Here is a 26,190-nt window from a genome sequence, read left to right as displayed (position 1 = left end):
AAAGAAAATACAATCATTTTCGTGTTCATACTTTTGTTCTATATCATTGTCAGTGGTAAGTTCAATCCTACTGCTTGAACAATGTGCTCCATGCAACCCTTCCTGGCAATTATGAGATTGACAGTCCTGCATTTTTAATTTTAATTTTGCTGTTTGCCTTCATATCATTTTGGATCTGAAAGCAGATTCTAGGTTATTTAAATCTACTTCCTAAGAATGGGTGATAGAAGCCAAGACGCTGGACATATATCAGGTATTATACATACATTTAAATTCAAAATTAATAAAATTTCTACACTAAAAACTCTTGGTTCTTTTAACATGATGATTTCCTTTAAAAGTCACACCTTCCAGACTATTTTCTGAGGGGATGGAAAATTATTTGTACAATGAAATTATGTTCCGCCTTATGAACATTTTTACTTGTGCAGAAAAAGTCAGATCCTAATCAGTCACTATCTTGATGATTTTTGAAACAGTGTACAACAAAGATAAAGAAGAATGGAGAGAGACAACTGTACCACATTTACTGAATTCTTTCTCTTAGGAGTTACCAATAAACCTGGGATGAAAGCGATTCTATTCACTATATTCCTAGGCGTTTACCTCATCATTCTCCTGACAAATATTGGGATGATCATTTTAATCAGAGTGGACACCCAGCTCCAGACGCCCATGTACTTCTTCCTCAGCCACCTGTATTTCTCAGACCTCTGCTACTCCAGTGCAGTTGGGCCCAAGATGCTGGCGGACCTGTTAGCTGAGAACAAACCCGTTCCCTTTGTTGGCTGTGCCCTGCAATTCTTCTTCACCTGTGTCTTTGTAGATGCAGAGTGTCTTTTGCTGGCAGTGATGGCCTTGGATCGGTACAAGGCTATCAGCAGCCCCTTGCTCTACGCGGTGGACATGTCCAGCAAGGTGTGTTACCAGCTCCTGGTGGGAGTGTACCTAGTGGGAACTGTAGACGCTTTGATACACACTCTCATGACTTTCAGCTTATGTTTCTGTGGCTCTAATAAAATCAATCACTTCTTCTGTGATATCCCCCCTATCCTAGTGTTGTCATGCTCTGATACACAGGTCAATGAATTAGTAATGTTCATCATTTTTGGCTTTATAGAACTGAGCACCATCTCAGGGGTTCTGGTCTCCTATTGCTATATCGTCTCATCTGTCTTAAAGATTAGCTCTGCCGAGGGAAGGTCCAAAGCTTTCTCTACCTGTGCCTCCCACCTCACTGCGGTTTCCGTTTTCCAGGGAACTCTGCTCTTCATGTACTTCCGGCCCAGTTCTGCCTACTCCCTAGACCAGGACAAAATGACCTCACTGTTTTATACCCTGGTGATTCCCATGCTGAACCCTCTCATTTATAGCCTACGGAATAAGGATGTTAAGGAGGCCCTGCAAAAGCTGAGAAATAAAGTTTTTGTTAAGTAAGGAAGGTTTCCGTTTTCCAGGGAACTCTGCTCTTCATGTACTTCCGGCCCAGTTCTGCCTACTCCCTAGACCAGGACAAAATGACCTCACTGTTTTATACCCTGGTGATTCCCATGCTGAACCCTCTCATTTATAGCCTACGGAATAAGGATGTTAAGGAGGCCCTGCAAAAGCTGAGAAATAAAGTTTTTGTTAAGTAAGGAAGCACTTATTACAAATAAATATGTATTAATTTATATAAATTGATACTATTGTTGCCTTCTAATTACATATTTAAATATAATTTTGTCTTGATTTTTTAATTCAATATAAGAACGGTTTTACCAAGCAATGTTCTGTAGCAAAATTCTGTAGTTTCCTAACTAGTCCAACCTCATTTTATGTCTCCAATATAAGGGTATTATTTATTTTTGGTAAATTTCCACTCTGTGCTAAGTGTCTCAAATTGTCATTTGTTTAGTGGTATATTTCATGCTTTATTTCATTATTCTATTGAGGTTTTAGTGTTTGTCTTTTACGTATTTGTATGATTAGCATCTTAATTTCCACATTAATGATTCCTAGAATATATTGGAAATTAGAAAGATTAATTAATATTAATTATAATATTAAAGTTACAAATAATGCACGGTAAATCACAAAAAGGCTATTAATTTAAAAGCCAGGATATTCTAAGTGCACCCAAATGAGTAAATCTGCATGGCAAAGGGAAATGGTTCTTTGAAGGGGGGAAATTTAGTTTCAGATCCAACGAACAATATGGAACGTATTTGTATGATTAGCATCTTAATTTCCACATTAATGATTCCTAGAATATATTGGAAATTAGAAAGATTAATTAATATTAATTATAATATTAAAGTTACAAATAATGCACGGTAAATCACAAAAAGGCTATTAATTTAAAAGCCAGGATATTCTAAGTGCACCCAAATGAGTAAATCTGCATGGCAAAGGGAAATGGTTCTTTGAAGGGGGGAAATTTAGTTTCAGATCCAACGAACAATGGTGGAGGAAGGAAGGATTTTATATGGATAAGCTGAGAATCAGTGACCTGGAGGTAGACAGGAAAGTAGCCCTCTGGAGGGACGGAAGTCCAAGAGTCAAGGAATAAAGAGCAAAGCTCTTCTGATCGTCTTTCCCACAGTGATTACTGATATTAGATACACATTCACTCGCACGTTGGCTATTTGTATGTTTCTTTTGAGAAATGCCTATTTGAATATTCTGTACGTTTTCATTCACTTCCTTGGGTACTGTTTGTTTAGTTTCACTTCCTATGGAGTTGGGCGAGTACAAGGAGAGGAATCAGTTCTGGTGTTTGCTGCCTACGAGGGGTAAATCAACCATGATAGTGTATTGTGTGTTTCAAAATAAGTAGGAGAGGGCATTTTGACTGGTGCAGCTCAAAGAAATAAGGAATGTTTGAGCTGATAGGTATACTAACCATTTGATCATTACAGAGTGTGTACATGAATTTCAAGTCATATGCTTCCCATGAACTGGGACAATTTTGTGTAAAACTCCACGCAATTTAAAATCAATGTCCCGTGCAAGGTCCATCCTTACGGCAACATTTTTTGCTCAGTCACTGTATCTCTGCTCTTCCTCCCTTTCCTTTCTCAGCCTTGTTTTTAAGCCCATCATTGCAGTTCTTAAATGATGCCCTCCTCAATGTGCTATTGTATATATTGCTCTCTGTAGCAGACCATCACCTCCAATTTGAGAAGGAGAACATTTTATGCTTAAGAATACCATGTGTTTCTGCCTGGAATTCTAGTAAGTTCTTGTGACTGAGACCCAGAATGGAAAAACAAATCAATAATAAAGATCAACCCCTGTAGAGACTCGTGAGTACTTATTAGATATCAAATTATTATGACATGTACTTTGATTTTACACCTTACAGTTTCTAAGAATACAGAAAAAAAATTTTTTTTGCATCTGATGTAATAGATCTATAATGGCATACATGTTAAACACAGCAAGTAAAAAAATGTACTTTATCAATATTGGGCTACTCTGCTTGACTCTGTTCAAATTTAAGATGTCAAAACACTGTAAGAAGTCTGTTGAAAAGTAGGGAAGTGACCACAGATCTGAAGGAATTCCCAGAGCTATGACACTCACAGTTATGCATTAAAACTGTACAAACTAAATGACCTTGAACATCTAATATTTTCTAGCTGCATTTCAAAATGTCCTTAGAAAACATTCCCACAGTGGATGTAAGGCCCAAGTGTTTCCTCTTGCTTTTCATGGTGTCACCTGTGGGCCACATCACAGATTACAGGACAGAGTGGTGACAGGACCATCCTGTGGGAGGAAACTGCCTCTGGAAACAAATTCAGAGACTTGTGCCTATGCCTTCTGATTTGCCCTATTCTTTTCTTAGTCATTTTTTTTAATAAGAGCAGCTGGGCAGATAATGCCCCATACAGTGCATTTGCCAGTGACCCTCAGTAGCGCATTAACAATACTGGCGTGTCTTTATATTTCCCCCATTTCCTCAGCCTTCCTCCTGAAGTACTCAAACACAGTACTGTCATGGCACTGGCCAATTAGTGATGACAGTGGTGAACAGACAGGCTGGCTCCGCCGATAGGTTGTCTGAGCACAATGCTTAGCACAGAGCAGTGAGGACGCTCAATGGACCAGTAAGTAGGAAGCCCTGGGCTAAAGTGGCAGATGATAAATTGCATCCTTCTAGCTCTCCCCCACCCCTCCGTCTGCTAAGCTAGGCATCCAAAGCAGCTCTAAGTGACTGTATATTTAGCAAATCACTCTTCCTCCCTAAAAGTCAGTCTCCTCTCTGTGAAAGTCCAGCTCAGGGCAGATGATCTACAAAGTCCTTTTCTGTTGAAAAGTTTTGTCTCCATATGGCTATGATTCTCTGCCCTCTGAAACCTCCCCACTACTACAGATTTCCCTAATAACAAAATAACAGCAACAACACCAACAACACACAAAGTATACAGGGCTTCATCTCTGGAGAAAATGCACTGTTTCTAGACGGATGTGATCTGGAACGGCAATGACAATGGCACCGGCTAAGTCGTGTGAATTGTGAGGGTGCAGACACTTCAGTCACAGGCCCTTTAATGCTCCCGTTCAGCATTTATATTTAAATAGACACACGAGAAACATTGTTATATAACTGATGGTGTTCAGCTAAACCCAAATTGAAATTTGAGAAGACTGTTACAACCACAAAAAAACTAAGATTAAAATACCTGACAATAATAATTTCAAGTATTGACATGAATGCCTAACAAGTTCAGCTTTTATACATTGACAGGAATAATAATTTGACCTTCCTTAGAAAGTACCTGTTATTCAGTATTACACCTTACCCGTTACACATAGCTTATGAACCCACCATGTCATTTCTTATTTTGTAAGCAAAATATGTGCACTCAAAGCTGGTACAAAGAGGTCTTACTATATTATCATTTTCACTTTGATAAAAAGCCTTGACATGTTCACTTACTAGACTACTGTGCAGCCATGGAAGTGAGTGAACTTTCACTTCACACGACAGCATGAAGGGAGCTCACATGCAAAAAAAGATTGAAATAATTCAGACATAGATGAAAAATAATGCAAACTGCAGTGGTGCCTCAGTTCACAAACTCAATTTGTTTTATGATTTGGGGGAAGATACCCACATTTGTTTCTGTGTGGGGAAGATAATGCAGTTTTATTTGTTACCTGAGGTGGAGTTTGTGAACAGAAACACAATCTTGTCAGATGAGTATATTTGAGATCTTAATTGTTTGTGAACAAAAATGTTCATGAACTGAGTCACCACTGCGAATGACCTCACTTCTAATGAGGTGTTTAAAAAGTATAAAGCTAACCTATCTTAAATTCAGTGTATGTTAGGACACACCGATAACTTCTGAAATATTGGTTCCCTTCTTTTTTAGATCTGGATTTAGATTGCAGGAATGTTTACATTTCTTAAATTTCACTTGCTGTTGCTCTTTCAAAGAGTATGCAAATACTGTGTAGTTTTCTAAAAGCAAACTTTATTATTACTTTGCAGGTAATTGAAATGTTTCTTTGTTACCTACATATAGTAGTTCCTTGTACACGTCTTAACTGCTTGCAAAATTAGTAAAGCACAAACCTCTCCTGGAATATCCTTTATAGTATTCAAAATATGAATCTTTGCTTCTACAAAACACGTGTTGGCATCCACAGCCCTTTCTTACTTTTTCCAATGGAGTAATTTGTGAACCCGGTTTCTTCTATTAGGTTCATGCCTTGGACTTACTCCATAATGGCCCATGACTCAGTACCAGTCTGCCCATCTCTGATGGGGAGATTTTTAAAATAGACAGTTGATTATTGTGTTTAGGGGTATGAGTGACTCCAAACATCGTTTAGATACAGATGACTGTGTTTTGTGCTTTCCTTGGTTATTTCTCTAATGTCTTAAAACCCACCTTAAATCTTTGCACTCTATGATTTAGAAAAGCAATTCCATGTTAAAACACCAGTCTCTTTGGGGATGAACGCAGATTAACAATTTTGCAACAATGTATGGCTTCGATTGCTCTGTATGGATGGGGTCTGGGAGTTGAGTTACACATGACTTGTGGAAGTGGCTGTGTTTATGAAGTTAAATTTCATTGTGCCTAAAGAGAGAGTAGTGTGAGAAAACAAAGCATTGCTGGAGACAAGGAAGCCCTGGAGGGAACTGAAAAAGTGATTCGAGGAAGAAATGCAAAGAATATGCCCAAGAAATAGACCACCTCTTCCAAATATGCACTGGAGGTTTCACGAAGCTCATGGGTAACAGAAAGTGTTTCATTGATTTAGTGGTGGAAAATGATGAGCAATTACTTAGGTTTGAGATTTGCCTCCATAGTATTTCCCAGAGGAGTATCCTGGGTATTGGAACATCATACAGAAAAAATGACAATGAAATGTCAAGAGTCATTCAAATGATCAGTAGGAATCAATTTTATGAAAAGTGAAAAATGCATTCATGCCATAGAATTTCACTGAGTGTGTATACCACATTTATAGGAAGAAGAGAAAGGCTTTATAACAACAAATATGCAAACAAAAATATTCACCACGACAGATAGTTCAGTTCAAGTGGGACTTAGGTAGAAACACAAGCATCAGAGTGCATAAGCTTGTACATTTCTCATACCCACGTAGTGTGTTTTTTGCATAACTTTCAACAGGATTTGTGGCAGATAAGTTGTACATCTTAAGACATATGGTGTATAATGTTCACGATTATTTTACATTTTCTCAAATATCATCAACAGATGAAATTTGATCATCACAGAATAACTTGTGCCCCTCAGTAGACTACAGAGACTCACATATTTTGAAACATCCCTCTGCAAGCAGCCAGGAAACAGCGCTCCCAAAGGCTTCTGGGCTGTGCCACCCTGAGGGATGATGACTTCATTTTTGATACTATTTCTGTATCTGTGTAAGCCAGAAGTCCTCCACACCACTGTCTGTTCACATCTATATTAACGATGTGAGAATGGCAGGTTCACGTAAGTAAAACAAGTGAGCTCCACATGTCAGCCCTTCCTGTCTTGTCTTCTGCCCTTATTGGCCACTGGGATCCTGCCTTGGTTTACAAGTGGCCTTGACAGAGCTCTGAGGACACGGTAGTTCAATAACTCTGCCTGTTTTCAAACACTGCTTTAAGGTACTGTTATATCCCGTGTGAAGACTTAAAGTTGTTTTAACCACAAACCTGTTTCTTTGCACTGAGCAGAGTAATCTGCGGCAAGTGATCTCTATGAATTCATTGAAACAATATCTATGAGAGTCCAGACACTGACTTTTCACCTCAAGGTTTTAAAATTTGGGTCAAATTATAATAAGGATGCTAGGGACAATCAGGGACATATGTGGTTTGTATAAAATGTATGACGATATGTGATAGTAAATAATGTAAAATTCCAATAAGAAGACAAAAACAGATCAAATTTTCAGCTCAAATCTAACACTATTACTTATAGATTATTTCTTAAAATTTATTTCAAAGAAACATTTTTAAGTAGTACAATTTTGGATGTATGATTATACTTATGACAGATACTTTATGATATAAAAATAGATATAATACAAATGCCTATAAATACGAGACAGGTTAAATGAATTAATGTACATAACTAGAAAGAAATACATTGTCTCTCTATAATATATATAGTTTTACTGTGACATCATTGTGTAAAAATTAGAAATGCAATAATATAGGTAACAAATCTATTTGTTTCTAGTTGTGAAATAAGTGTTGATTTTGCTGAATTCACACAGTCTTTGTAACTGTTTTTACTGAAACATATTTGTGCATGTGTGTCTCTGTGTGTATTAGTTTGCACTTTATGTTATGAAAAGGAAATGCTCAGGTAGGGACATGTGAAGTGGCAGTAAAAATATTGGTTGATTACCATCATTTATTCTGGCTAATGACATAACAAATAGTGAGCATTATGCTATATAGGATTAAGAAAATGTTGTTAAGAGGTACACATTTCTTTCTCAGACATCCTATTTATAAAACACACCGGGTGTTAGAACATATTATTGCATTTTCACTGATTCCTGAGTGTTCAATATGCAGGAACTGGAAGAGAAGGGTCTCAGACCCAGGGCAGGGAGAAGACAGTGCTGTTCCTGTTTTATACATTTTACTGGTAATTTTATGGGTGCAATATCATGACAGTTATCACTGGAGACTACACATCTTGATTCTTACTTCTTCTCCATCACCCTGTCCTCCCTTCAACTCTCCCTATTTACAAAGACATTGTTTCTATTTTTCATTTTCCCGTATTACTTCCATTCCTCCCTTTCCTGTCCCTACCCCTTCCACTTCCCCTTCCCCTTTGGACCTCTTCTTCCCATTTCACATTATCTGCTATACAATTTGATCCTTATTTACACTTTCACTGTCTCACATCAGAGAGACTATTCAGTATTTACACATCCGTCCTGTTTATTTCATTTAAGAGTATCACCTCAATGTGCAGCCATATAGCTATAAATGGCTCTAATTTCTCATTGTTTATGGCTGAGTAGTACTCCATTTTATTTTTTAAAAACTAACAAAAATATTTTCTTTATCCAGTATCCTTTTGATAGGCAATTGGGCTTTTTCCAAGTTTTAGCTATTACAAACTGTGTGGCTATGAATATAGGTGGACATATATGGCTGTGGTCTGATTCTTTTGGAAGATAACCAGCAGGGGAACAGCCGGGTCAAATGGAACCTCTAATCCCAGTATTTTGAGTTATCTCCATACTGATATCCACGGTGGTTGCACCAGTCTGCACTCCCACCAGCAGGGGATCAGTGTTCCTCTTTCCCCACTGCCAGCATTTGATATTGGTTGATTTCATGGTAGCAGCCATTTTTTCTGGGGTGAGGTGGAATCTCAGTGTTATTTTAATTTGCATCTCTCAAATAACCAGTGATGTTGAACATTTTTTTTCATATGTTTGTTTGCTATTTGTACTTTTTTGAGAAATGTCTACTCAAGATGCCCATTTTTTGGATTGGGTCTTTGAATTTGGGAGGTCTGATTTTAAAAATTCTTTATAGATTCTAGATAGTCGGCCTTTGTCTGAGGAACAGCTGGTAGAATTTTTTCCCACATTGTGGGATGTCTCTTCACACTCTTGGTGGTTTCTCTTATGGTGCAGAAGCTTTTTAATAAAGTGAGATTCCACTTGTTGATTGCTTGTGCTAGTCACATGCATCTGAGGTTTTGTTCACAAAATCTTTTCCTACACCAATGTCTTCAACAGTTCTACCTAACCTCTCTTCCAGGTGGCTTAGTGTTTCTGTTTTAATATTTAGCTCTTTAATACATTTCAATTTTAGTTTAGTGCATGGTGAGAGGTACAGGTCTAGCTTCAATCTTTGACAAATTTGAAACTCAAATTTTCAGTGAAGAGCTCAGTGGTTCTGGGGCACATACTAATGTTTATTGGCATTTTTCTCACTTATCTTGTACTTTTTAAAGTTTTTATTGCAAAAAACTTGTTATATAAATAAGTGATACCATGAAAAAATGCAAACATCAATTTTAATTACTTTCTGTATTAGCATTTTAATAGTGATTCATAAATAATTGGAAAACAGTGTTAACATGATCTCAGAGTGAGAAAGCATCATACATTGTTTTAATATGTTACTAGTATTTCCTATATTTTAAAGAATATAATCATTTTATAAATGGAAACATCAACAGATCTATCTGTAGTTATTTAAGTGAGTTTATGTCAGCATTTTGAGACTTGAAAATTAATCTTTGTATTAATATTTTCTTTTTAAAATTCATTCGCCTTTAATTCCACCTTTCTTTTGTATCCATAGACCAAAGAAAGACATGAATGGATCATGTGATATATGATTTGATTTGTAAAATATAACAGAGAGTCCTAAAATTCATTTGCCCTATTAGGGAAAGCTCACTGTTATTACCTAAACGTTGCAGCAGATTTCTTTTATATACAGTAGAAATAGATATCAAAGAAAGCAATAACAATGTAATGTACTCTGGAGAATTGCACAGAGGAATATGTCTTAGGAACAAATTTCTTGGAGGTTATGGGACAGAGAAAGTGTGATTTTTTTTCTTGTATTGCCCACTTCGGATCTTTTGTGAATAGATGATGTGGAATTTAGTTCATAAAATAGACTCAGTTAGTAAACCACAAAACTTTGCTTACGTTTGAGTCTCCTGTGCTACCAATGTCTCTGCTATTAGGTTTAAAATACAGAATAATACCTGGGCAACAGCAGCTTCAGAAGGGGATGAGGGGCGCTAACATATACATGCCTCATGGAGAACTTTCCGTCTATTTCTAGAGCAACCGCTAATCTGCTTGCTCCAGGGGGTCTTGACCCACAGACTCTGTCCTTCTGAGCGAGGATGACATGCAGGCTTATTTCTGGAAGCTAATGGGGACCTGGGTGTTTGTTAGGAAAGAGTGACAATGTAACAGGCAGGAATAGCTCTTCCTTAGCTCTATCTGCTCCGTGACTTGAGATATTAAGGAGAAGAAATTAAGACATATTAATTGCATGCACTCCTCAATTAACTATAACATTGTATGGCAGGTAAGAATATTTCTACAAAATTGACAATGACTATCTTATCAGGAGAGGCGTGTAATCTGGAATAATTAATTTTAGAACTGTTGCTTTCACTTTTGAAGACATCAATTTCTTCATTTTTAAGAAACAAATAAAAATTACCCTAAGAACTAGTGTTCTCCTTCCTCCTTCCCCTCTTTTCCCCTCCCTCCCCCTGCTTACTGAATCCAAGTCTTTCCCATTAAATTTCACCCACGGTTGTTTTTGTTTGTTATTTTTAGTAAGGGGATCCCTAACTCACCAAGTTGGGCTTGGCATTGTTACCCTTCTTCCTCATCCTCCAAGAAGGCTGGATTACAGGTGTGTGTCCCCTGGCCATACAGGTGTAAGAGGACATAGCATGGCTGAGTTTAGATGAATGTGTGCCTCATCAACTATACAGAAGAATAGAAATATATTTCTTAACGTGAAAATGGGTATACTTCCGATAAGGGCAACCTACTTATAAATGATTGTTATGTTACTTGGCCTTGATTGTGTAACAAAAGGATCAGCAATTAACTGTGAATATAGTCAGAGTATGAGAACCTATTTTCCTATGCATTTTTCACAGCCCGGAAGCTCCGGACCTGAGCAATGGCAGAGGAGAACTTCACTCTGTTTGCCGAATTTGTGTTCTTGGGGGTCTCTGGCAGAAAGGACGTACAGCAGGGACTCTTTGCGTTCTTTCTCCTTGTTTATGGGGTAACGGTGATTGCCAATCTGGGCATGATCCTTCTCATCGAAGTGGACCCCAGGCTCCACACGCCCATGTATTATTTCCTGGGAAATCTGTCTTTCTGCGATGTCTGCTATTCCTCAACTGTCTCTCCCAAGATGCTGGCTGATTTCCTATCGGAGCAGAAGAGGATTCCATATAATTTATGTGCCATTCAAATGTATTTTTTCGGCGCCTTTGCGGATGTGGAGTGCCTCCTGCTGGCTGTCATGGCCTATGACCGTTACGTTGCCATTTGCAATCCACTTCTTTACACCGTTGCAATGTCCAGGAGGGTCTGCACCCAGCTAGTGGCTTGCGTCTATATCATAGGCTCTGTGGATTCAGCCATCCACACGAGCTGCACGTTCCAGCTGTCCTTCTGCAGCACAAATGTCATCAATCACTTTTTCTGCGACATCCCTCCCTTGCTAGCCCTGTCTTGCTCAGACACATCTGTCAATGAGATAGTGATGTTCGCTTTCATTGGCGGCATTGTGGGGTGCAGTGTCGTCACTGTCCTCCTCTCCTACGGCTACATCATCTCTACCATCTTCAGGATGAACTCAGCCGAGGGCAGACGCAAAGCCTTCTCCACCTGCGCCTCCCACCTGGCAGCTGTGGCTGTGTTTCACGGTACTCTCCTGTTCATGTATTTCCGACCCAGCTCAAGTTACTCCCTGGACACGGACAAGATGGCCTCTGTGTTCTACACGGTGGTCATCCCTATGCTCAACCCCCTGATCTACAGTTTAAGGAACAAGGATGTGAAGGCTGCTCTGAATAAGGCAATCAGCACCGCGTGGTGCTCTGAGTAAAATCACCTTTTCCGCAAAGAATGGATGGAACATTCTGAGAATGAAGCCTAAGTACTGACTGACTCATGGCATCGCGCAGTCCAACCAGTGAGACACGTTCCGTGACTTATTACGAAGCCCTTACTGGTGTGAGGAGCAGTAATTTGACTTTCTCTTCCTTCCAAGCTAAGACAAAATAGAAAGAGCGGCATTTCGAGTGTTTGCAAGCAGGGTCCTGCCGGGCCTCCCCCTTTGCTGATACGTGTACCCCAGAGAGGTGTCCCTGGGCTTTGAAAGTGACCCACGCCCAATTCATCAACTTCTCTCTGTGTTTGCATTTTTAAAAATGGGTATAAGTGTAAGTTCTGCTGAGCTAAAAGGAACGTTCATGAGACCAAATTTCATCTTGTTAGTGTCCTTCGCATGTGCTATCACCTTGAAAACGTTCATTACCGCAAAGAGAAATAAGTATGTAGAAAATAAACAAAAATGAACAAATGATCAAATGATCTCCTGCTTTAGACTCAAAATCCCACGAAGCTGATGCCCTTGCCTTTCTCACCCTGTATCGTGCCTGGCTTTGCCACCGCGAAGTTCTATAGCAGGTGCTACTCCGCAAAACTCACTGAACGAACAAAGTCCCCCAAGAGACTCTGGAGAAAAGCAGATTTTACCTATTTAAGAGGAAGCAACTCCCTGTCTTTCGCTTTAGTTCATCTTAGGTGATATCTGCCTGCGTGCCCCCCTGCACTTAGTCTGAATGAAAGATTAGGAACAGACGTCGTCTGACATGAACAACACCTCTTCTCAGACCCTCAGTTCCCCTGGAGCCTGTCCTAGCTTTGCCAACAGCCCCAGGACCCGACGCTTCGCTGTCTCGGTGCACCTTGCAGCCGAGCCTCGGGCTCTACATCTCCCTTCTGGCCCCGCCCTGAGCACCGGGAGGGGCCTCCCGCCACTCTCCAGCAAGTGCTCATGGGAGCTGGCGATGGAGACAGGACCTTCCCACAGGCCCCTGGGAAAGGATCCTCCCTCTCCCTCCATCTGTGAGTTCATAGCACTATCCTGTATTATTGTTACGAAATGCTACTTAAACTAAAATTAAATCCCTGATCAACAATCATTTATATTGCTTCTTTTTGTATCTGGTAAATAAACTGGAGCTCTATCTTTGAAAAAATATTAATCGTATCCATTCATTTGTGCTGGGAAGTTAGTCAGAGCTATATTTTATAATTTAGCAAGCTGTATATGTTGTTCACTTAATGGTTAATTTGATTATTTTTTAAAAAATCCACAATTTCTTCTCCCAAGTGCATTTCTTTTTTTTTTTTAAGGTCACTGTCACAGTAGGAACACGGATGGCTTTCACATGAATGAGTGGGCAAAAACTAGCCAAATAATTGAATTTGGTTTAACAACAAGCTTCCATTTTATCCACAGGACTCATATTTATACACAGTGCAGTGAAATAATCGATTGATTGCCCAGATATTAATAGAACCAATATGATATATATGCTCATATATACACAGTTTTCAATACATGCGTATATGTAGCACATCATACCAAAACGTCTTCTTCAAAATATTATCTTGAATTATACTCTATCAACATTCTTCTAAAACTCTTTTGCTAGATGAACTCCTTAAATGCAAGACCTAAGCACAGGCAGACTATTCCTTGCTGTTCTTGGGTTGGCTGGCTGAGTTCGCGGGGCGGTGTTCCGCGGAAAGTGGGGCTGGATCGTGCACCTGTTCTACAAGGCTGTGGCTGTGTCAGGGCAGAATCAGTGGCCTCTGTCTCTCCCAGGTACTCTGAAAGTGGGTCAGGCTGCTTATTCACAAGGTTTCTTTGCCTTCATGGTCTCAGCTCATGGGTCTCTCGGGCTGTTTGCTTAAAGGCCAGGAAGACAATGACACAGAGAGAGTTCTGCTGACTTTTGTTGGTCAAAGCCATTGAATGATAGCAATGCTGCCAAAGAAGTAGAATGATAGCTGTGATTCTAAGGATATGTTTAAAAAGTATATAGCTGTCTTTATCATATGGAAACTATCGTCAGTCTATGGTAGAATTCTGAAATTGCTCATTCTAAATTCTTAGGTTTTAACAACTTTGTGTACATAGGTGAGCGTGTATGCGTGTGTGTGTGTGTGTGTGTGTGTGTGTGTGTGTGTGTGTTTGATGTTTTCCTTTTTTGGCTATGCACTGCCTAGCGAAGCCCCTGGATTAAGTAATACTTAGAGAGCACACACTTAGAAAAATTATGACACACACTGCCATCAGGTCCCTGTGGAAGGAACATTAGTTTGGGTCCTTTTGAAGCAGCTCTATCAAGACAAATAAAGTGGTGGAGTGGGTGAAGGTCATAGAATATAGAGAATTTCATTGTTATCTGGTATTTGAAGTATAAAAAATGTAATATTTAAGAATTTCAAAACTTTGCCAAAAGTTTGTACAAATAGTAGCAAATTAAACTATTTCTTAAAAAATATTAGAACTTTACATTGCAGAAAAACTCTTTACATAATTTATAAATGAATCATTCTTATACATGTGAGCTACATTAGTAGAAAAATACGTGTAAATTCAGCGTATTTCTACTTTTTGTTCACTACTTCCTTTAAAAAAATAGCCTCAAACAGATTCCCAGAATCATTAAGAAGTAGCTGCAAGTTCTTTTGTTAGGATTCTAGGGAATACAGAAACATCAACATGAATTTAAGACTAAATTCTTAAAAGCTAAACTTTTAGTAGAGAAATTATTGTCTCAATATAATAAAGATAATTCAAAACTTGCACGTGGAGTGTACAGAATGAGGCAGAGGTTGGAGATTTCGTCGAGTGGTGCCACGCCTGCCTGGCAAGCACAAGGTCCTGAGTTTGATTCCTGGTACAAAAAAATAAATTAATTAAAAATAAAAACACATTTATTTTGGCTGGGGATTTAGCTCAGTGATTCTGCCACCTGCCTGGAAAGCACAAGGTCATGAGTTTGATCCCCGGTACCACCACCACCACCACCACCAACAACAACAACAACCACAACAACACAAAACAGAATGAGACACAGACTCGGAACGACGGTGAGTGGAGAGATGTCATGAGGGTAAGGACGGGAACACAGCGGTGCCGGCGGAGGGCATTGGCACTGCACGTTTTCACTGAGCTCAGTGTTCATACTGTTATTTTTTAAACAATGAAAAATTCCAGATAAACTAGATGTCCACTGCTTGAGAAAGATAAAGTGTCTTATATCTATAAAGTGAAATGGTATTTGGTCGTGAAAGTGAAGGAAGTTCTCAAATGTGCTGCCACACAAACGATTTTCACATCGTGGAAAATGGCAAAAACACCGACACAGATCACCGCGTGTCTCACTCTACCTGTGTTTCACTTAGGCCTGGAACACAAAGTTTACCAGGAAGGGGCGAGAAGGAGCACAGTGGTCACTAAGGAGTGTTTGGTATGATCCTGAAAACTCTGTGCAAGTACATTTGGCCAAGGTCATCCACCATTGTGACTGTGCCAAAAGGCCAAGAAGTGTTTACTTTACAACTCTGGATTTTATATACATGAATTTTTTATCAATTAAATATCACTGAAATGTTGTAATACTTTACCAATATGAAGGAAAAAAATAAAAAATTAAAGAAAAAAATATGTGTTGGGAATTATTATGTAGGGGTTCTGTTGTATTTTATTTTTCTGATTTAACTGAATAAGAAGGATATAGATTTTATAGAGTATGATATATACATATATCACGTATAGATATATACATTCTTTATATGTTATAGAAATTAATTTTCAGTTTTCATCCTGATATAGACTAATTTAATGACAATACTAAAAAATTAAAGTAATTTTGCTAGTGATATCACTTTTTACTCACAGGGGAAAATACACAACCATAAATATAATTAATCACACATGTACCTAATGCTAGTTCCTTAGGGACAAAGCTTGAAAGAGATTTCACCCCAGTTGCTATCTGCTGCTATAAAAATACTGTCTGTTCAGTGCTTGTCTATAGAAGAACTGCTCATCTCCGGTAAGTTCCTGAGGTTCTAAGCTACAGCTATGAGGTAAAAAAAAAAAAAAAAAAAAAAATACCAGAAGCCTACTTTTCTTCAGGAAGGAAATGAGACACCTGTGAATGAATTATTTTAACAAATTCTGTAGCATAATGATACAAATGATACTTCTCTGAACTGGAAGACTCTACTGAACTTATTAGTTTCCACAAAATAACATTTCAGTTATTCTATTTCTCTCTAAGTTCTTATTCAGGGATTTACTCATTGTATCATTGAGCTTATATATGCTTGGATTTAAGGGTTTTTATGTGGTTTATTTTGAATTAAAAATTTTCAGGGACCACATTACCTACGTGAATACGTACAAATTCAACTCCATGTGAATCAGACAACATGCTTTCTTAGGGTGACAAAAGTTACCACAAACACCTACCCCAAAGATTCCAGTTCTCCTACATCAATAAAAACTCACACAGGGAAATGTATGAAAATAAACATAAATGCATATATCTATCAATAAGGGAATCTTACACAGCTCTGAAATATTCACTGCATTCCCTACTGTTTTCCTTTTTAAAGTACAATTAAAATAGATACGGTGTGAGTGTTTTACATTACAGTTATCTACTGCTTTTTACCATTTTCCTTCAAATGATCAGGAGACTTTTCCCTTGTCTCCAGACCACCCCAACAAATATGCAGTGAGCATCATGCCAGAATTTTAACAAATTTCTAAAAATAATATTAATTATTTTGCTAATCCTAACTTCATTTCTCATCCAATACTAAATAGCAGAGAGGTCAAACCATAGTAAAATACCAGTTTCATTACTGCTCAGTGATAGTTCCCTGTTTCTAGAGCTAAAACAACAGTTTTTAAATAAACTGTGATTTCTGAGGAACAGCATATATAAAATTTGGGGCCTCTATCTGAATGTTTTTTAAGAGGAGCAAATGCTTAGTTGTGTATCTTATGATTTCTCAAAGACTGGTGTTGGGATCATACTATTTTGAAAATCTAGTTAAATTTCAGTACAGCCAAACTTCACTTCCTAAAATAAGAAATAATCAAGCTAAAGTCAAGAACTTATAGAAAGTCACATATTTCACGAATAACACATATTTAAATGAGTTCTCAATGGCTTTTTCTGATTTTTGTCATCATTATCACCTAGACAGAGTTGTGTGTTTTGGGTATATAATTATGGAGCAGGGACATATACTTAACACATCTTAAGTACTTTCACTTTTCCTTACCCTCCCAGTACTTCTTCCTCCTCCTCTAAATAATGATCCATCAATAAGTATTTTTTGGAGAATTAAGACAAATTGTACAAACAAGTATATTCTGTCTTACAAATATATTGTAACTGTACAGAAGAATTTAACATGTGCCAGTTTCTATTCTTTTTATAAAATTTTAGGCAAGAACAAGGGAGAATGGACAGAGAGAATTGCTCCTCATTGACTGAATTCATTTTTCTGGGAATTACCAACAACCCGAGGATGAAAGTTACTCTGTTTACCATTTTCCTTTTCATTTATGTCACTGATCTACTGGCAAATCTGGGAATGATCATCTTAATCAGAATGGACTCCCAGCTCCACACACCCATGTACTTTTTCCTCAGCCACCTCTCGATCTGTGACCTCTGCTACTCCTCCGCGATTGGACCCAAGATGTTGGTGGATCTCATAGCTAAGAATAAATCAATTTCGTTTTTTGGCTGTGCTGTGCAGTTTTTGACCTTCTGTGTCTTTGCAGATTCTGAGTGCATGCTGCTGGCAGTGATGGCCTTCGACCGGTACAAGGCCATCAGCAGCCCCCTGCTGTACACAGCCCACATGTCCAGGAGGGCTGTGCTCCCTGTTCGTGGCTGGGGTTTACCTGTTGGCAATTGCAGATGCTTTAGTACATACAACTTTGGCATTCTGCCTGTGCTTCTGTGGATCTAATGAGATCAATCACTTCTTTTGTGATTTACCTCCACTTTTTCTCCTTTCTTGTTCTGACATACAAATCAATGAGCTGATGTTATTCACCATTTTTGGATTCACTGAACTGAGCACTATCTCAGGAGTCCTGGTCTCCTATTGCTACATCATCTTATCCGTCTTAAAGATCCACTCTGCTGAGGGAAGGCTCAAAGCTTTCTCTACTTGTGCCTTCCACTTAACTGTGGTTGCCATTTTCCAAGGAACTCTGCTGTTCATGAATTTCAGGCCCAGTTCTCCCTGCTCCTTAGATCAAGACAAAATGACCTCACTGTTTTACACTCTGGTGATTCCCACGCTGAACCCTCTCATTTATAGTCTTAGGAACAAGGATGTGAAAGAAGCACTGGAAAAACTGAGAAATAAAAGATGGATTTGAGTAACTATACACAGACATACTTTTAGTGGTTGCTGCTTTTGTAAAATTATGTTTCATGATTCACAAGAAGCAAAGATGTATCACATAATTTCTCATGAAATAAATATTTGCACTAAATTCTCAGCATAAGAAAATGTTGCAGATATCCAAGTATGTTGTGATTAAATATTTTCCTTGTCATTTGGTACTCCAACTCAGGGAACATTTGGAAGAAAACTTAATCTGTGCCAAAGTTTTATTTGTTACTTCTTTCATTTGGGTATTGTCTCAACTATGCTAAGATTCAGTGAGTGCTTATTAGTGATCTTTTAACAAATGTAGATGCTTTCCATTTTATGATAAATCCATTAGTTTATTTACTGATGAGTCTTGTCATTTAGTTGATGCTGCATTAGACATTATTTAGCTGGTGTTACATTAGACACTCTTTGGGTTAGACAATATTTAATTAACCCAACAACAAGATTAAAAACAGTTCTGCAATTTAAAAAAAAGTGTGGTTTGAGAATCTTAACATTGAGTTGAATTAACAGAAATTCATTAATCAAACACTCAATCCACATAAACCCCAAATCAATCCCCAAATAAAGAATGTGGTGAATAATCCTGAGAAATGCATCTAAATGGGCTGTGTATGGCAAAGGTTCCCATGGTTGTTACTGGGACACCAGGTGACAGAGAATGAAAATGGATGGAGCACGTAGGGCACAAGCAAATTTATTTATAAAATATAATATCAAGAAAGTGAAAGATCCAAAGGCAAGGAGTAACGGTCCCACTATCCTGGAGAGGGTTCTGAAGAGGCTGCCCAGGAAGATTCCTTGTCTAGGTGGTTTTAAGGGGGCTTCAAAGGGAGCACGGGCAACTGTGGAATCCGCATGATCTCCACCCTGTAGGAGAAGGTTCAGTTTTATTTTCTTTAGTCTATGCAGGGCTCACATAGGGCCTCTGCAGAGTCCCTGTGTCTTTCATCCAGTGGCCTGCCTGCCTGGTCCTACTCTGGCCAGGCCCCAGACTGCCAAAGGACACCTGGTAGATATTTTTGATAAATCTCTGGAGGGTTGCTGTCCCGGTGTGTGATGGTGGCTGCGTGGAGGATGAGAAAGATTACTTGGAGACAAGATCTGCTTCCCTGAGCGCTCAGAGGCACTGCTCCTTAGGTGTGAGAGAGCCTCAGAGAAAGAGCAACCAACCAAACCCTCTGAGGTTATGTATTTGTAACTCAAGGACACGAGGATAAAGATGTAGAAAGAAAGCATTGTGTGACGTATTATATAGGAATTTTGTCAAGGGACAGGCTGAAGGGGTGGGTTGTTGCATGACACAGGCAGCCCTAGTTTAACCATTCTTATCAGGGCAGAGGAAACACTTGGACTGGAGCTCACCTCTCCGACAATGAGTACCTTTTAATTCTGCTGATTGTTGTCCTGCAGATTCTGCTCTAACCTCTAACCATGCATTGCAGGAGCATAGGAGCTGTTGTCCTTCAAAGTCACTTCCTATGGGACTCAGGTTCAGTCACTCTTTGGCCAGTGTCTCCCCCACAGCTCATGACACAGAGGACTCCATTTTGGGCTTCCAACTCCATCTTGGGGTTATTGACCAAATTGCAAAACAGAATTTTAACTCTTTTCTTCATTTGTGTTATTGGCTAGAGATATCTAATTTTCAATCTGAAAGTTTGCTTGTTTGAGAGAGAAAAGGATTCCAGGCAGAAGTTTTTTTCTTCTTTCTCTACATTCCTTCCTTCCTTGCTTCCTTTTTTTAAAAAAAAAAAATGGTACCAGGGATTGAACTCAGGACTGCTAGAGAAGCCTTTTGGTGAGCAGATCAATGACTTTTGGTCATAAAAGAGCTGTAAACAGGTTAGATTGTGAAAAACAATTTTAGAGGTTATAACAATGTACATTGTGTTGGAATTATCAACTATGAACTCTTTCTTCATTTCCTAAAGACACTTTTCCTTTCACTCTACCCTAGTCTCAGCCCTGGTTAAATATTGTTCTGTGATTCACAAACAATCACCCCTTGAAAATATTGCTTAAAGTTATTCTGTTTCTTCAAGCCATATCTCACTCACAGGTGGAGCATTTCTTCCCTTCCTCCAAACCATTGACAACATCTGAGACACAAAATGGGGGGAACTATTCAAATATTTCTTTTAGCATTAAAATATCAAAATAAATAGGCCTGATTATTTAATGATTTTGAGTGCTTATTTGATATTGGGAAAAGAAAACAAATATTTCAATATGTGGGAATGGCATATGCCCCCCCACGCGCACACACACACACACAGAGGAACAACCCTTTTCAATAAAGCATATACAATTGTTTTGAATACAAATGTGATGATTCTACAAAGGTGCAGATATTAAATTTTTAAGAGGTAAAGCCTACACTTCTGTGTATTTCCTTGAAATCTGCCTTTTAAAATTTTTTGCTCTAGTTCCCTGGTAGCTCAAACACTGTCTCATCCTTTCAAGAACACAGATGTAAGCCTACATTTGAAGGCCATGTATTACTCAAGGATGCTCGTAATTTATCTGCTGGAATTATGGAAGTGGATTCCGTGTAAAGACCTTGTGTGAGAACAGTTCACAGTACAAGGGAATCCCAGAGAGATTTCTGTTGGTAAAGTGATTTGGGGACACTGTATCGGGCCAGGAATAATGTCATATTGGAAAAAGCTGTGAAGAATGTTTTCAATAAAGGTTGATTTGGGCTTCTTCTTGTACATTTTTTTTTCAGTTAACACCTACTCTTCTTTTGAGCAAAGATGATTGGCTTCCTCACATGCTGAAATTCTAACTCTCACAGTGATGGAATGAAGAGGTGTGGCCTTTGGGAGGTGATGTGTTTTAAGGACAGAGGCCACAGAGACAAATTAATGTCCCCCAAAACAGCACCTGAGACCTCACTTCCCTTTCCACCAGATGATGACAGTAAAAATAAGGCTATCCAGAAGGATGAAAATCTTTGTGTCCTCATGTTGGATTTCCCACCTCGACAACTATGAAAAGTAAGTTTGCATTGTTTACAGGGTAACAGTCTACTGTGTGTTAATATAAAAGCTCAGTAAGTCCCAGCGAGGCACAGGACGGCAGAAAACAGAGTTACATTGAAGTACAAGCAAATCAAATGGCAGTGGGCTGCCAAAAACATAGAGATACAAAATTCCCTTCAATTAGCTCGTGTCACTCTTGAGATGTTCCCCTTCATTCAGCATCCAGAGGCTGATTTAAGTGTCAGACCAAATCAGGCCCCTTTCATTGAAGATGATTGGTGAGAACTAACAGTAAGAAAAACTAAAATCCCATAGAAGGGTGTTTGAAACACAGTGAATTGAGTTGTCCATGATTTCAGCTTTTTTAATTTATGAGGTAGAAAATGCATTATTAGTAATTACTTTTAGGGATTTAATGACTTTATTTAGAAACATGAACAGATGCTTATGGCTGTTCCATCTTGAGATTCTACGGAGTTTCTGAACACTAAGTAAAATCTGCGATACCCTGCACTGATGTTTCAATGTCATTACACCCTTCCCCTCTAAACCTATACAAACCACACTGTACTTCACATCCATCAATGGCTTACGGTGAATACAATGCAGATACAGTCTCCCCGGTGTCCATATCGAGAAGCGTAATTACATTATAAAGTTCTTGTGTTTTAACTCCTTCCTGAATGCTTGCTTTCAAAAACTTTACATAAAAATATGTGTAACAGCCTAGGCCAATCTTTACATAAAGAGGAGCCTTGATCGAGGTTATTTACAATACTCTTCCCACCTGTTGTGCTCTGTTCCTTTGAGTTAATCCTTTTATTGCCAAGGAGGCCCATCCCCAGTACTGCGGAGATTTTAAAGAGATGAATCATTTCATTTTGGTAAAGAAGGGTTGTGTCACATTTATACTTTTTTTCTTTTATTCTTTCTTTCACTTTAAAAACGTGTAATCACTGGAAATGATGCCAACTAGATACTGGCAGTATGAAATTCAGAAAATAAAAAATTTGTGAACACAGCCCTTTTAATTGGTCTCTTTTTGAAATTGGGAATTTTATATACATATTGTATTGAATATAGAGGTTCATTCATGTTCAAGCACATAAAAATCAGAACATCAGTTCGATAATATGACTCTTTTTTTACAGAATGGTCAAAATGAAAATATTCAAACTAATTTAATTAAATTGTTGAAGGTGTGGGAAAGCCAGTATCTTGATATTACAGTGAGGACTGGCATTCAGTTTCCGAAACTGGATCAGATTATCTGTTCCACCTGCACATACAAATGCCTTAGGATTCAAAAAAATAATTTTATGTTTATAATCAAGTGAAATACTCAAGACATATAGAAAATAATTCATGGCTAAGAGAGAGACCATCCCCAGGACTTCCACATTGTATAATTTCATTGAATAAAAATATTCTTACGTTCTCTTTACTCCCTGGAATTGCCCAATGCAGTGCTCCTTCAAATGATTTTCACTTTACATAGTAAGATACTTAACAAATTTAACTTGTGTACATGTATTCAAATAATTTTAACCTGTATATACTTTAAATTTTTTTAACTTTATTCGGGACATAGAATTCAGGTGATGTTTCTCAAAAGAAGACAGGCAAATGACCAAGAGATATGTGGAAAATGTTCAGCGTAGTGAATCAGAGAAATGTGTATCAATACAGCAGGGAGGCATCATCTCACAACTGGAAGAATTATTCCCACCCCAAAGACAAACAAAAGCTACTGCAGATTCAGAGAAAAAGAGCTTCATACACTATTGGAAGAAGGGTAAAATAGTACAGCAATTATGAAAGGCAGTATTGAAGGTTTCTCGTAAAATTAAAGACAAGACTATGATCCAGTGACACACTGTTGAATATATCTTCAAAGAAAGTGAAACTGGTGTATCCAAAAGATGACTGCATTCACATGTGTGGTGCAATATTATTCACAAGAGGCAGGAAATGGAAACAATCCAAATGCACCTCAACTGACTAATAAACAAAGTTTGGTCCAAACATATGATAAAAACATACTCAGCCCAAAAGTGATGAAATCCCTTCGTATGTGCTGGCACCGATAGACCTCACAGTACTACGATCAGTAACAGGAGTCAGTCTCAGGAAGGCAACTGGGCATGAGCTCGGCTTATACAACCTTATGCAATACACTCCAGGTTCTTCTACGTTGCCACAAGTTATAGTGTTTCATTCTTTTCAAAGGTCAAAAATAAATTAAACTGTGTATAAATCATGTTTTTCATCCAATAAACATTTAATGGGTACATAAGTGTAATCCATGTCTTGACTTGTAAATTATGCTCCAGTTAACATGGTGGAGCAGTTATCTTTCAACATGCTGATTGTGTTTCCTTTGGATGTGGAAAGATGAGGGAGATTCCAGGATCATATTGGAATTCTACATACAATTATTTATATTTATTACTATGAGCAGGACATGAGAGTATGACTTAGCTATTGTTTTCCAAGGTGATATTTCTAATTTTAATACTATACAAAGGGGAACAATCTTTCAATTTCTGTACATCCTTACCAGCACTGTTTTCAACATTTTGATGTCATTCTCATGCATTTAATTTGCTCTTCTCTGATTATTAGTGATGTTTCAGAGTTTTTTGCATGACTGTTAGTTGTTTTCACAGCTTTAGAATTTTCTACCCATCTTTCCCAATGTTGATGAGATTTTTTACTTTCTATTGAATTTCCTGAGTTCCCTATACACATTTGATATGAAGCCTGTATAAAATATGAGGATGGAGTATACTTTTCATATATCAGAGGTTATCTCTTCACTCTATTGATCATTTCACAGCTATGAAAAAACAGCTATGATAAAGCTTCATATACTGCTCATGGTATTTGCAAATAATATGGGGTAAACTGTACATTTTATTCATGAGGAAATATTTTTCTCCTGATAGGAAATATATAATTTATCTAGAAAATGTCCAAAGAACATTTCATGCTCATAATATATATTTCAGAAGCACAAAGTGATACTTATCTCAAAACAAAATACAGAGAATGGAAACGGTTGTCTGATAACTATATATTAGAAGATTTTTTAAAAATTCAGGTAAACTCAGGTCACTACATTTTCAGCACTAATTTCTTCAGTGCCTCAGTCACGTCCTTGTTCCTGAGGCTGTAAATCAAGGGGTTGAACATGGGGGTCACAATAGTGTAGAACAGAGACAGCAGTGTGCCAGATCCTGCAGAGTGGCTGGACTTTGGTCTGAAGTAAGTAATGCTAACAGACTCAAAAAACAGCACCACAACCAGCAGGTGGGAAGAGCACATGGAGAAGGCCTTGGCCCGGCCTTGGGCTGTTGGCAACCTCAGAATGGTGGAAACGATTTTGCTGTAAGAAGCAAGGATCAGCATGAAAGGGACAGCAACAAACAACATCGCCACCACATAGACCCCTCGTGAGCAGAAGTGTCCCCGCAGGCCAGCTTGAGAATGGGGGGTATGTCACAGAAGAAGTGGGCGATTTGGTTGGACTTACAGAAATGCAGAGAGAAGATCTGGCACGTTTGCCCTATCTGGACAGGAACTGGACCCAGCCAGGAGGCAGCTGCCAGCTGAGCGCACTTCTTTGAGTTCATGAGCAGAGGATAGCACAGAGGGTGACAGTTGGCCACATAGCGGTCATAGGACATCACGGCCAGCAGGAAGCACTCAGTGGTTCCAAGCATAAGGAAGAAACACAGTTGTGTGGCACAGCCCAGCACAGAAATGTTCCTATTCTGTGTGCAAAGGTTGAACAGAATCTTAGGGAGAGGGACTGAAACATAACAGATTTCCAGAGAAGAAAAATTTGCCAGGAAAAAGTACATGGGTCTCTGTAGTGCAGGGTCCAGGATTGTTACGGTGATGATGAGGCTGTTTCCAATTAGCACGACCAAGTAAATGATGGTGAACACCCCAGACAGAAAGCCCTAGAGCTCTGGAAGTTCCGAAAACCCCAGCAGGACAAAGTGCCTTACCTTGGAAACATTGCCTCCTTCATGTATCCCATCATATTGCATCTATGGGATGAATTCAGTCAGAAGTTGAAGTTATTTTCCTGTGGTTAATTTTTGTTTGCATATAAAACAAAGATGTGTTTCCAAATTTCCCAGTTCTCTGTAAGATCAAAACACATGACTTCCATACACTGTGAATTTTTTGTGAAGGACACTCATTTTTAGCAGGAGAATAAAATTCAGTGTAGTTTTCTGATAACGTTTCTCATATATGCTTGTTTCTGTGGATAAATAATATTACTTCATAAGGATCAAAATGTATGATTGATATTGTGTAATAGGAAGAATAGGTCTAAAAGAGTAGAGGAAGTGGGAGGGGTAGGGAAAAGGTAAAAAGGCAAAATAAATAATATGTAAAAAAGAAAACCATGGAAACAATGTCTATCTAAACAGGGAAGGGTGGAGGGGCTGAAGGGAGGGCTGGGGAATGGAGAAAAATAATAATCAAGATGTGTCATGTAAAGGTACAGGATCCCAGTGATGAATGTAACTGTATTGTATACCTAAAATGTACCAATAAATTTAATAAAGATGAAAAAGTGAAAAAGATGTTACTTGAATTTTACCATGAATGCACACAAATGCAAAGATTGACATTATATTCAGTTACCTCAATTCTATTCCTTGTCTTCTTT

At 38.4% G+C, this 26,190-nt stretch overlaps 2 protein-coding genes and 2 pseudogenes across 2 annotated transcripts; 3 read left to right on the top strand and 1 right to left on the bottom strand.

Moving 5' to 3' along the window:
- Positions 1 to 501: 501 nt before the first annotated feature.
- Positions 502 to 1,437, top strand: LOC104864826 (olfactory receptor 5W2). The gene has a single exon (XM_010628048.1). The coding sequence runs from the start codon at positions 502 to 504 to the stop codon at positions 1,435 to 1,437; it is 936 nt and encodes a 311-aa protein (XP_010626350.1).
- Positions 1,438 to 11,141: 9,704 nt separating this feature from the next.
- On the top strand, positions 11,142 to 13,455 carry LOC104864876 (olfactory receptor 1009). Its single transcript, XM_010628131.2, has 2 exons — positions 11,142 to 12,077; positions 13,433 to 13,455. The coding sequence occupies exons 1-2, from the start codon at positions 11,162 to 11,164 to the stop codon at positions 13,453 to 13,455; spliced, it is 939 nt and encodes a 312-aa protein (XP_010626433.2). The 5' UTR covers positions 11,142 to 11,161.
- Positions 13,456 to 17,559: 4,104 nt separating this feature from the next.
- Positions 17,560 to 18,493, top strand: LOC104864882 (annotated as a pseudogene).
- Positions 18,494 to 24,617: 6,124 nt separating this feature from the next.
- On the bottom strand, positions 24,618 to 25,558 carry LOC104864836 (annotated as a pseudogene).
- Between the last annotated feature and the right edge of the window lie 632 nt (positions 25,559 to 26,190).

The sequence above is a fragment of the Fukomys damarensis genome, unplaced genomic scaffold (genome assembly GCF_012274545.1).
Source record: "Fukomys damarensis isolate Sample0158 unplaced genomic scaffold, DMR_v1.0_HiC HiC_scaffold_118, whole genome shotgun sequence".
NCBI lineage: Eukaryota > Metazoa > Chordata > Mammalia > Rodentia > Bathyergidae > Fukomys > Fukomys damarensis.
This window is presented reverse-complemented; position numbering and strand designations above follow the sequence as displayed.

Coding starts and splice junctions, on each gene's coding strand:
- LOC104864826 (XM_010628048.1), top strand. CDS start 502: ATGGAGAGAGACAACTGTACCACATTTACTGAATTCTTTCTCTTAGGA.
- LOC104864876 (XM_010628131.2), top strand. CDS start 11,162: ATGGCAGAGGAGAACTTCACTCTGTTTGCCGAATTTGTGTTCTTGGGG. Junction 12,078..13,432: donor TGCTCTGAATAAGGCAATCA/GCACCGCGTGGT, acceptor CTGTCACAGTAG/GAACACGGATGGCTTTCACA.